Source organism: Oncorhynchus keta, chromosome 23, assembly GCF_023373465.1.
Source record: "Oncorhynchus keta strain PuntledgeMale-10-30-2019 chromosome 23, Oket_V2, whole genome shotgun sequence".
NCBI classification, from domain to species: Eukaryota; Metazoa; Chordata; class Actinopteri; order Salmoniformes; family Salmonidae; genus Oncorhynchus; species Oncorhynchus keta.
Genome location: NC_068443.1, coordinates 31,843,759 through 31,856,904, shown reverse-complemented (window position 1 = coordinate 31,856,904; position 13,146 = coordinate 31,843,759). Strand labels below are relative to the sequence as shown.

The 13,146-nt window shown below is 43.9% G+C and overlaps 1 protein-coding gene across 1 annotated transcript in view; it reads right to left on the bottom strand.

Moving 5' to 3' along the window:
* The window catches only part of LOC118402172 (partitioning defective 3 homolog), a 257,768-nt gene that overhangs the window by 91,484 nt on the left and 153,138 nt on the right, over positions 1-13,146 (bottom strand). The window contains 3 exon segments of the mRNA XM_035800167.2: positions 3,859-4,018; positions 11,995-12,165; positions 12,544-12,729. Of these exon segments, the coding sequence (XP_035656060.2) occupies positions 3,859-4,018; positions 11,995-12,165; positions 12,544-12,729 (517 nt within the window).

Genomic DNA, 13,146 nt, shown 5'->3' with positions numbered 1-13,146 from the left:
GTGTTTCCAGCTCTGGGAATCAATCATTTTCTTAAAGCTTGTCAATGAAAGATTACTTTCAAAATAAAAAAAGGTTATTTTGTGTGACCCTGATCTTGTGTATTCTGAACTATGTAACTCCTATCTATCTCCTGATCATTTCCTCCCAGATGTCTTCTTTCCAGACATACCAAGTTTTGGCACATCAGAATCAGGTAATTACACATGAACAGCAGTTACTTTTGGGTATGTCTCTTTATGATGAAATGTACATTTTGCCATGACATCCAAGTTAGTCTACACAACAGATCATGATAAAGCGTCTTCCAAAATTATTTTAGGGAAAAACTTAATAATTAAGTGATAGTAATTTGGGTGAAGTCTCCCTGTAATAGTTCATAAGCACTGTGGGAGGAGAGGGATTTGAAAGGGTAACGGAGGGGAATAGTTGAACTACATTGAAAACATTTTATTCGCTGTCTGTTCCTCAAATTGCACCCTATTCCCTTGATAGTGCACTACGTTTGGGAATAGGGTGCCATTTGGAATTCAAACACGGTTCTTCATCCTCTGTTAAATGACGCCAGTGAATGAAATACTGGTTTATAAACAGGGTTGGGCGGGATTACTTGTAATTAGTTACTGATTACAGTTACATGAAAAATAAAGTAACCAGTAACGTAATCCTCCGGATTACTCAAAAACGAGTAACGTAATGACTTTGAACACCCAGGCACATGAGAAAAAACACAAGAAACCCGCACACTGTTCTTGCTAGTATCACTGCTCTTTATCAGACTTTACGCATCAGAGCTGTTGTGATTGTTTGTAATTTGCACCCCTCCTGTTGACATTGCTCTACCCACATCTGTATTACGCATCAGATGAGGTTGGAGTTGAGGGAAAATAAACATGTTACCAAATATTACAATGTACATACATATGTACATAGAATACATAAGTGTTCTCATGAAGTGTGTACATAATGCATTAAACAGGTCTGTAAAACCACACAACCAGGACATCGACCTATCAAGTGAGTTTTCATAAATCATTGGGTACAGTGCAAGAAAGAACGTCAGAGTAATGAAAGCTCAGTTTTTTGTACATTTTATTTAGAGATCTCACATTTAGAAATATCACATTAAGATAATTCATGTGGGACTAATTCACCATCTGAGGTATTTAACTCTAAATGTAGCCTAATTATTGCTGATCGTTTGCCATGTAATTGACAGGCCTATATCTAACAGTACATTTCATGTATAGGCCTATATCTAACCGTACATGTCATGTATAGGCCTATATCTAACCGCACATGTCATGTATAGGCCTATATCTAACCGTACATGTCATGTATAGGCCTATATCTAACCGCACATGTCATGTATAGGCCTATATCTAACAGCACATGTCATGTATAGGCCTATATCTAACAGCACATGTCATGTATAGGCCTATATCTAACAGCACATGTCATGTATAGGCCTATATCTAACAGCACATGTCATGTATAGGCCTATATCTAACAGCACATGTCATGTATAGGCCTATATCTAACAGCACATGTCATGTATAGGCCTATATCTAACAGCACGTCATGTATAGGCCTATATCTAACAGCACATGTCATGTATAGGCCTATATCTAACAGCACATGTCATGTATAGGCCTATATCTAACAGCACATGTCATGTATAGGCCTATATCTAACAGCACATGTCATGTATAGGCCTATGCACTCACAGTGAATGGCTGACATGAGTGCCCCTTCGTTCAATATAAGAGTTGATGAATAAAATGTCAACCTACAGAGAACCATCGTTTTTTCAACATTAACAACTGTTATAACTGTTTTCCCCACATTCACGGTTTGACATTTTGCGCAATCAGAAAGTGCACTGTAAATACGCTACAAAGCAGTAGGCAGAACTCTATGGAGTCCAGACAACTGTATGACTGACCAGTGGGCCAGGTTGAAATGGTTTGGCAGCCTTACCTACTCATTCAATCAACTGGAATCCAAAAAGAAGCCATCCACCCTTGAGGGCGATCAACCAGACAACATTTTGCCGAGTTGAGTGCATGTGAGACGTCCTGAGGGTGTGCGAAATGACAGCAAGGCTGACAAAGTGGTATCAAATCTTCTTATTGATATTAGTTGAAGTAATACTAAACGTAATCAGCGGTTTAACATTTTTTTTTGAAGTCATCCGAGCTGATTACAATTAGGTAATCCCTGTTGCATGTAATTTGTTACTACCCAATACTGTTTATAAACGGCTTTAACTTTATTCCAACCACTTTAAATCTGACATTGACACAAAGCCTGACAGAAAATTCCTAACTGCTTTGAGTTCTCTAGGTATGCAAAGACATAATGAAGAAATAAACTCAGCGTGCTATGAACCAATGGGATTTTGGGGATTTTTCTCACCAGAATGACTCGAAATTAAGGCACACAAGTGAGTCACGCAACCAAGATGAAAATCTAAGACAGAACCGTCAAGCTGTTGTTCACAATGAACATTTTGTGACACTTTAATCCTGTAACGTCAGCAGTTACACGCTCTGTCTCTAAAGATTACATTCAGGCCATTGTTCTGATGTTAAAATGGGCTCACAGTGCAACAACAATCCTGCTTAGGATACATTACACTGTGTCAATATGTTGGTATTCTGCAATAGGTTCACAGTGAAACACTGATCAAGGAAGTGGATGGACGCCGAGTGATGTAACGACGTATGAATGGGTCTCATACGCTACCTATATAGATGAGCGTGATGGCAATGTAAGAACAACAATCGGTTTACTGTAATAGCGAAAGTAGCACCTTCCCCTGCGGTCCACGTCTGTTTTGTGGATTACTTGATCTGCGACGATGAGGTTTGTCAACACAGGAAATGGCGTAACTGACTGCGCTTTGAGTTTCCATTCAACTTTCAGCTGATCTTAATGTCTCGGAAAATGTCAAGGAAAAGGTTGCGTATGATTTACAGCTCAGGGGCCCTTGTATGGTGCAGTGCACCTTCCGATTGATTCAGTGGTGCGTGTGTGTGTGTGTGCTCTGTGAATCCCTGAGTTTGCCTGCTCTGACAGCGCCTCAGGCCGACCCCAAGAGAGAAGACCAGGTGTGTGTGAGGGCCTTGGTCTGACAGACAGCGAGACAGGACGGCAGGCAGGCTGTTTGACGGGAAGACAAGGATTTTAACGGTCCGGCCACGACTGAGCGGCAGAGATTCAATCAATCATAGAATTGAGATGGCAACCAGCCAGCCGCTAGGCCAGATGTTACAACACGAGGTAGTGGTGCACCTATTCTAGTCCACTCACGGTCCACCTTCTCTAGTATATAAAATGGCTAAAAGTGAATACTTTTTATCAGTAGGAGTCATCAGAAATGGTGTCTTCTTAGTTTAGGCCCAGAACCATCCAGCGAGTGATTTTTTTGGGGCCACCCCAAAGTTTTTAGTAAAACAAAATTAGGGGCCATTTTACTTTTGGGTAAAAAAAAAGAAGACTTAAATCACCAGGAATTGTGCAAAAAAAAGGTGTTTTATTTAAGAAAGTATTTCCACGAATCGACACGATCGTGTCTCACTGTATTCAAGGTATGAAATTATTGTTATTTTCAAATACAAATCTCCTTTTGGGCTTAGTTGTGGTCAATTTGCAGTGTACAAATTACTATAATTATGTTGCGCCCGGACCATCCGCTCCTACAAAAATGTCCCACGGCTTAATCTAGTTGCCTACCCCTGATATAGTGAGTCACCCATAGAGTAAGACATAAGACTCAACTTCGCCAATGTCCATGCTAAAACGGGTTGTATCCATCTAGAGTCCTCCATCTGTATCTATGGGGTCACCCGACTCACCCATCATCCTGCCCATCAGAGCCTGCTGTGGCATCAGGTTGTCGTCCAGGCCCTCAATGCCTCCGTACAGGGAGTGGGAGATACGACGCTCCCTGTCGTCCAGCAGGGAGCAGTTCAGGAGGGTCTGCTCCGGTCCCAGGGGGCTCCCAGGGGCCTCCAGCTACATACAGATGGGTGAGAAGACGGGTACAGTCAATACATGACATATCGGAAGAAACAATCCTTATTATAGTGGGAAGGTGTCGTATGAGACAAAATTCTCCCTTTGGTACATTGGGATTAAATCTTGAATCCTTATAGAGTTTGAACTAGCTCAATGCCACAACCCCATTATTGCCCTTTCACGCTCACAGTAGGATAGCAGCAACAATGACAGTTTAATTTATAGATAACAATAATCCCCTCTGTGAGGGACAGGCAGACCGGTAGAGGCAGGCTAGCCTGGTGCTAACATTCGCCGCAGCACCACCACAACCACGGCTAGCGAGATAAATTACCATGGATTTCCAATAGCAGTTAAGACACCGGATGTCAACATTCCCCCCACAGGAGAGCAGCAGCAGTGACATTTCCCTCCGGTGTCTATCGGACACACTGCTGCTTAATGGACAAACAGGCCATTTGCTGACTATGTCACCTTTAAACACACATGACTGAGGAGGAAGTGGGGTTAAATGTATATGGACCATAGAATTCCATCGTATCAGTAGAAATGACAGGATCTCTATGGTGTGGATGGATCTCTATTGTTTGCACTTAGAATCTCCTATATCATTGATTTGAAGTATAGGGAGTGCTTCCTTGAGCAATTATGCCTTGTCCAAGTCTAAGAAGTATTCTCAATGGAGATTCTCCATTGAAATAGCATTCGTTTTGTCCAGAATTTGGGTCTAGGAAAACCAACCCTTTAGTGGTGTTGGAAACTTACTTGAACCCATTTGAATGACATGAGCCCGTTTATCCGCATAAGCAGCTTCTTAGTAGCAATAACCTGTCATTGGTTAGGATGTGTGCATTGTTGCAGAGACAAGGGGAAGGGCAGTAAGTGTCCGTCCGCCCAGACATGTTCTTGCGTTTCTGTATATGATTATTTCTAAAGAAGTAGGTAAAGCGCAACAGTTGAGTCTCAGCTCCTGATAAACTAGCCTAGTCTCAAGGAGCGATGTGGAACTCAACATCGCGGGACAACATCGTGAGGACAACAGTTGAGTCTCAGCCCCTGATAAACTAGCCTAGTCTCAAGGAGCGATGTGGAACTCAACATCGCGGGACAACATCGTGAGGACAACAGTTGAGTCTCAGCTCCTGATAAACTAGCCTAGTCTCAAGGAGCGATGTGGAACTCAACATCGCGGGACAACATCGTGAGGACAACAGTTGAGAGAAGAAAAACAACAAACTCTGGGAGAGGGGCCAAAGGGGCCCACCTAACAACACTAACTGAATACTTCTCACAAAACACACATCCCTGACCAAGAAGGTTCTGGGCTCAGGCTGGGCCACAACACCACCATTAGAGGATCAATTCTTGCCCAGCAACAGAGAATGACTGTTTATCTTAGACATACAAGGAGATGACTCCGCCAAGTCAGATATTATAAATATGGGCTTGTTTTAGTTGTCAAATCATATCAAATGTATTTATAAAGCCCTTTTTACATCAGCAGATGTCACATAGTGCTAATACAGAAACCCAGACTAGAACCTCAAAGAGCAAGCAATGCAGATGCACAGTGGCTAGGAAAAACTCCCTAGATGGTAGGAACCTAGGAAGGAACCAGGCTCTGAGTGGTGGCCAGTCCTCTTCTGGTTGTGTCGGGGGGGAGATTATAGCAGTACATGGCCATTAAGAACAGACCGTTGTTCAAGATGTTCAAACATTCATAGATGACCAGCAGGGTCAAATAATAATCACAGTGGTTGTAGAGGGCGCACCAGATCAGCAACTCAGGAGTAAATGTCAGTTGGCTTATCATAGTCGAGCATTCAGAGGTCGAGACAGCAGGTGTGGTAGAGAGGGAGGGAGAGAGAGATGTACACTACCGTTCAAAAGTTTGGGGTCATTTAAAATGTCTTTGTTTTTGAAAGAAAAGCTCATTTTTTGTCCATTAAAATAACATAAAATTGATCAGAAATACAGTGTAGACATTGTTAATGTTGTAAATGACTATTGTAGCTGGAAAAGGCAGATTTTTTATGGAATATCTACATAGGCGTACAGAGGCCCATTATCAGAAACCATCACTCCTGGGTTCCATATGGCATGTTGTGTTAGCTAATCCAAGTTTATCATTTTAAAAGGCTAATTGATCATTAGAAAAAAAAAATTGCAATCATGTTAGCACAGCTGAAAACTGTTGAACTAATTAAAGAAGCAATAAAACGGGCCTTTTTAAGACTAGCGGAGTATCTGCGGCATCAGCATTTGTGGGTTCGATTACAGGCTCAAAATGGCCAGAAACAAAGCACTTTCTTCTGAAACTCGTCAGTCTATTCTTGTCCTGAGAAATTAAGGCTATTCCATGCAAGAAATTGCCAAGAAACTGAAGATCTCGTACAACACTGTGTACTACTCCCTTCATAGAACAGCTCAAACTGGCTCTAACCAGAACCGAAAGAGGCGTAGGAGGCCCCGGTGCACAACTGGGCAAGAGGACAAGTTCATTAGAGTGTCTAGTTTGAGAAATAGACGCCTCACAAGTCAAATGGCAGTTTCGTTAAATAGTACCCGCAAAACACCAGTCTCAACATTGACAGGTAAGAGGCGACTCCGAGATGCTGGCCTTCTAGGCAGAGTTCTTCTGTCCAGATTCTGTGTGTTCTTTTGTCCATCTTAATCTTTACTTTTTATTGGCCAGTCTGAGATAAGGCTTTTTCTTTGCAATTCTGCCTAGAAGGCCAGCATCCCGGAGTCGCCTCTTCACTGTTGACGTTGAGACCGGTGTACCTATGATACCTTTGTAGATATTCCATAAAATAAATCTGCCGTTTCCCAGCTACAATAGTAATTTACAACATTAACAATGTCTACACTGCATTTCTGATCAATTTGATGTCATTTGAATGGACCCCTCCCCCCAACAAAAATTGTGTTTCTTTCAAAAACAAGTACATTTCTTAGTGACCCCAAACTTTGGAACGGTAGTGTGTGCTCTGTCCAACTGGATCAGCACCAGAACTTAGAACCTATCATTAGTATAAGAATCGCCAAACAACAGATGTGCGTCACAACATGAGGAAATGTAATCAGTGAATAATCAACCCACAGCCCCTTCATTTAATTTCCCAGGTGTTTGAGAGACGTGATAACACAGAGCGAGACCGGAGTGATACAGAAAGGTTCCGTTCTATTCGTGCAGAAACAGCTGAACAATCACCAAGCAGACTACTGCCAGTAAAACCAGGGTAAGTGAGAATGACTCAGGCTGGAGACCTGGAGAAGGATTTCAAGAGAGCGGCCATTTGGCTTCAGACTGTTGGAAGTCAGCCTCTACTTTAAAATGGGGGTAGTTCATGAAACTGGCTGCAACAGAGAGCCTATCTAGCCTGCCTTAATAACAGCCAAGGAGATTTGCCATGCTGAGGTTAGTCAACAAATCACCACTCTACCCACTGCATATTCAGTCCTATAATTAAACTGGTGCAGGGCTGAACTCCATCGGGTCTGAATTGTGATGAGGGAAGAATCTGTCAGAATAGCCCTGTGGGGGCGGGGTTTAATATTGAGGAAGTTTTAGTTCAGATTCAGAATAAGGTTTGCCAATGATTACTATCCCAAAAGAAGTCATCTCAGGAGGAGATGACGAGGAAAGCGAGGGTTGGTGTGAGGTGATGAGTGAAAGGACCACCACCTGTCCATGAAGCTGTGCCACCTGAACGGCTGTGCCACCTGAACGGCTGTGCCACCTGAACGGCTGTGCCACATGAACAGTTGTGCCCTTGGTAGACTTTAACTGTGGTTCATATATACAGCATCTTCAGAAAGTATTTTCCACTTTCTGTTGTGTTACAGCCTGAATTTTAAATAGATTCAATTGAGATATGTCACTATACCCCATCATGTCAAAGTGGAATGTTGTTTATAGAGAAGTTGACACATTAATACAAAATGTCTCGGGTCAATAGGCAGTCAAGCCTAAATACATTCACTCTGTGTGCAATAATAGTGTTCAACATCATTTTTGAATGACTACCACAGCTCTGTACCCCACACATACAATTATCAGTAAGGTCTCTCTGTCAAGCAGTGAATTTCAAACACAGATTCAACTACAAAGACCAGGGAGGTTTTCCAATGCATCACAAAGAAGGGCACCTACTGGTAGAAATAAAACAAGCAAGACATTGAATATCCCTTTGAGCATGCTGAAGTTATTAAATAGATGTCGGATGGTTTATCAATGCAGCCAGTCACTACAAAGATGCAGGTGGCCTTCCTGACTCAGTTGCCGGAGATTAAGGAAACCGCTCAAGGATTTCACCAGAAGGCAAATATTGACTTTAAAAATGGCTGTGTGAGAAAACTGAGGATGGATCAACAACATTGTACTTGCTCCACAATACTAACTTAAATGGCAAAGTGGAAAGAAGGAAGCCTGTATAGAATAAATATATTCCAAAACTTGCATCCTGTTTGCAATAAGTCACCAAAGTAAAACTGCAAGAAATGTGGCAAAGAAATTAACTCCATATCCTGAATATAAAGCGTTATGTTTGGTGCAAATCCAACACTCACTGCACACAATGCTTCATATGTTCAAGCATGGTGGTGGCTGCATCATGTTATGAATATACTTGTCAACGGCAAGGACTGGGGAGTTTTTTTTCTATAAAAATAAACTGAATAGAGCTAAGCACAGACAAAACCCTAGTGGATAACTTGGTTTAGTCTGCTTTCCAACAGACACTGGAAGACAAATTCAAAGGAGCAAGATAAATAAATAAACAAATACAGTATGGGGATGAGGTAATTGGATGGGCTATGTACAGGTGCAGTGATCTGTAAGCTGCTCTGACAGCTGGTGGAAAAAGCTAGAGGGACATACGAGTCTCCGGCTTCAGTGATTTTTAGTATATGGGGCTTTGGTGACTAAACGGATGGCACTGTGATAGACTGCATCCAGTTTGCTGAGTAGAGTGTTGGAGGATATTTTGTAAATGACATCGCCGAGGTCAAGGATCGGTAGGATGGTCAGTTTTACGAGGGTATGTTTGGCAGAATGAGTGAAGCCAATTCTAGATTTAATTTTGGAATGGAGATGCTTAATGTGAGTATGGAAGGAGAGTTTAAAGTCTAGCCAGACACATAGGTAACCTAAAACACCAGGCCAAATATACACTGGAGTTGCTTACCAAGAAGACAGTGAAAGTTGGATCTTCTTGTCCTTTGAGGCTTTAAAAAAAGTGTTCTCACACGATGATTTTGAACCTTCAAAGCAACTGGGGAACGTCCATGGCAGGTGATGCTGTCACCGTCGCCTGCTACTTAACTTCTGAGTGACAGGAACCACGAGCACCAAGTGTCAAACTCTTTCCAAGGAGTTCTGCGGGTTTTCGCTCCTCCCTTGCACGGCATTGATGAATTAAGGTCAATAATGAGTGAGGCACTCCTCTCACCTGGTTGTCTAGGTCTTCATTGAAAGGAAAAAAACTAAAACCAGCAGACACTAGGCCCTCCGTGGAATGAGTTTGACACCCCTAACCAACACCAATCAGCCTACACCACTGCGCACACACCTGTTGTTACTATGACAACTAACATAGCCATGCCAGCAAATGACTGCTGTCTGAACACACACTAATCTGATTTGATCACTTGTAACTTGCTGTTTGGACAGTCATTATGGGTATTTGTGTGTAGTTGGGTGAGAAAAAAAAAAATATTTAATCCCTTTTGAATACAGGCTGTAACAACAGAATGTGGAATAAGTCAAGGGGTACTGAAACGTTCTGAAGACACTGTACATCACATCCTCTGTGGACCGCGAGGGAAATGGATCAATGAAGTATAATTCCTCTTCTACATAGACACCTAGAACCATACTGCTCTAGTCCAAGCCATCCTTTCAGCTGTATCTGTGACGCAGATATCGATCAGTCTCCCCTGTGTGTCTGTACCTCACTCAAGGCCAGTGCTCTCTGCTCTCACCTCTGGCTCCTCCACAGCACAGCCTGCAACACACAGCTCAGCCCTTAGCCCCTGCTCTGCTTTCAATTACCAGCTGCGCCATGGGCATCTCAGGTCTGACATGTGCCGTAGCAAGAGGCAGAGGCAGGGATGGAAGGCCTACAGTACAGTTCACACTACAAACAACACACTGCTGGAAAGTGAGCAGTGCAGTACACTAGATAGAGAAGTGATCGAGCCAGGAGAGTCTTGAGTATGTACCAATATCATGACACATTAGACCCCGGGGCATGGAGGCTAAGACGAGAGCATGCCTGCGTCCCAAATGGCACACTATTCCCTACATGGTGCACTATTTTGGAGCAGAGCCCCTGTTCAAAAGTAGTGCACTAAATAGGGAAGAGGGTGTCATTTGGGAAGCAGATCTTGTCGTGTGAACTGCTGTGACCCACCTGACTAACTGTTCTTTAAATCACATCCATAGCAGAGCTCTCCAGTCCAGAACGTGCCCCTGGCTTTGGAATTTAACACGGGGACTACATGTGGGAGGGTGTTAATGATAGCTGAACAACTGTTTCAAGTGTTTTTGGAAAAACTTCAAATTTCAAGGCATCTTCGTGACGGGTTGTCAGTGGTCACAGAGTGACGGGTTGTCAGTGGTCACAGAGTGACGGGTTGTCAGTGGTCACAGAGTGACGGGTTGTCAGTGGTCACAGAGTGACGGGTTGTCAGTGGTCACAGAGTGACGGGTTGTCAGTGGTCACAGAGTGACGGGTTGTCAGTGGTCACAGAGTGACGGGTTGTCAGTGGTCACAGAGTGACGGGTTGTCAGTGGTCACAGAGTGACGGGTTGTCAGTGGTCACAGAGTGAATGGTTGTCAGTGGTCACAGAGTGAATGGTTGTCAGTGGTCACAGAGTGACGGGTTGTCAGTGGTCACAGAGTGACGGGTTGTCAGTGGTCACAGAGTGAATGGTTGTCAGTGGTCACAGAGTGACGTGTTGTCAGTGGTCACAGAGTGACGGGTTGTCAGTGGTCACAGAGTGACGTGTTGTCAGTGGTCACAGAGTGAATGGTTGTCAGTGGTCACAGAGTGAATGGTTGTCAGTGGTCACAGAGTGACGGGTTGTCAGTGGTCACAGAGTGAATGGTTGTCAGTGGTCACAGAGTGACGGGTTGTCAGTGGTCACAGAGTGAATGGTTGTCAGTGGTCACAGAGTGACGGGTTGTCAGTGGTCACAGAGTGACGGGTTGTCAGTGGTCACAGAGTGAATGGTTGTCAGTGGTCACAGAGTGACGTGTTGTCAGTGGTCACAGAGTGAATGGTTGTCAGTGGTCACAGAGTGAATGGTTGTCAGTGGTCACAGAGTGACGGGTTGTCAGTGGTCACAGAGTGACGTGTTGTCAGTGGTCACAGAGTGAATGGTTGTCAGTGGTCACAGAGTGACGTGTTGTCAGTGGTCACAGAGTGAATGGTTGTCAGTGGTCACAGAGTGAATGGTTGTCAGTGGTCACAGAGTGACGGGTTGTCAGTGGTCACAGAGTGACGGGTTGTCAGTGGTCAAACTGATGGGTTGTCAGTGGTCACAGAGTGACGGGTTGTCAGTGGTCACAGAGTGACGGGTTGTCAGTGGTCAAACTGATGGGTTGTCAGTGGTCACAGAGTGACGGGTTGTCAGTGGTCAAACTGATGGGTTGTCAGTGGTCAAACTGATGGGTTGTCAGTGGTCACAGAGTGACGGGTTGTCAGTGGTCAAACTGATGGGTTGTCAGTGGTCACAGAGTGACTGGTTGTCACGCACACGTGTGTTATTCAGTGGAAGCCGGTGAGAGGACGGCGGCTTATAGTAATGGTTGGAATGGAATCATAAGGAATGGTATCAAACGCATGGAAACCATGTTGGACACGGTTCCATTCATGCCGTTTCCAGCCACTACTATGAGCCCGTCCTCAGACTGGTGTTAGTCCAATAATCTCCACGGCTGTCCCAAAGGGAGGGTTAGGCTTACCTCACTGCGTTTGGTGACCCTCCTGGCCACTATCAGCTGAATCGTCCCGCGTTTGTTGCCCTCCACCGACATGGACTTCCTTAGCGTCTCCATGGCCTCCTGATTGGTCTTGCCTATCAATGACTCGCCGTTCACCGCTATCAGCTGGTCGTTGACCCGCAGCCGTCTATCCTGTTAACACAGCATGTGACACGCAGAATCAGAACACCCACGATCAGGCTGTTCAACGCAATAGCACTGGTGCTGTTAACCTGGTCCCAGATCTGCTTGCGTCATCTTGCCAACTCCTTGTCACACCGAACAACGAGTGACACCCAGGCTACTTCATTCCCTAGAGAGTAGGCTAGAGTGCAAGAAACAGACTGGCACCAAGGTTACTGCACTGTCAGTGGAATAACGAATAGCAGACAAAGCAATGAAGTTCACTGTCAAATCAGAACAGATAGACAGAAGATGCCAACAGGCAGATTAGTATATAAACTCCAGAAAATACATAATTACTTATATGACCATGAACATCGGAATCCTTATGAGAGGGGCAAGACTCACCTTGCAGGCAGCTCCTCCATTGATTATGGACTTGACAAAGATGCCTAGGTCAGCATGGTTCTCCTTGGAGCGGTTGCCCTTGACGCTGACCCCTAAACCGGCCGACCCCGAGTCACTCAGAGGGATCTCAAAGGTCAGGAACTCCCTGGTACCGTCAGGGGTCAACACCAGGTCATCCTCCTCAACCTTTTAGAACGGAGAGTGAGCGAGGGAGGGAGAAAGGACGGTGTCACTGATCATTTCTGCTACTGATAGGCAAGTACAAGATTAGTGTCACAAATGGCACCCTATTCCCTCCATAGTGTACTACTTTTAACCAGGGCATGGTCAACATTTGTGCACTATACTATATACAGTACCAGTCAAAAGTTTGGACATACCTACTCATTCAAGGGTTTTATTTTTAACTATTTTCTACATTGTAGAATAATAATGAAGACATCAAAACTATGAAATAACACATATAACATCATGTAGTAACCAAAAAGTGTTAAATAAATCAAAATATATTTAATATTCTTCAAAGTAGCCACCCTTTACTTTGTCACAACACAGCGGATTGGCTCAAACGCATTAAGGAAAGACATTCCACAAATTAACTTA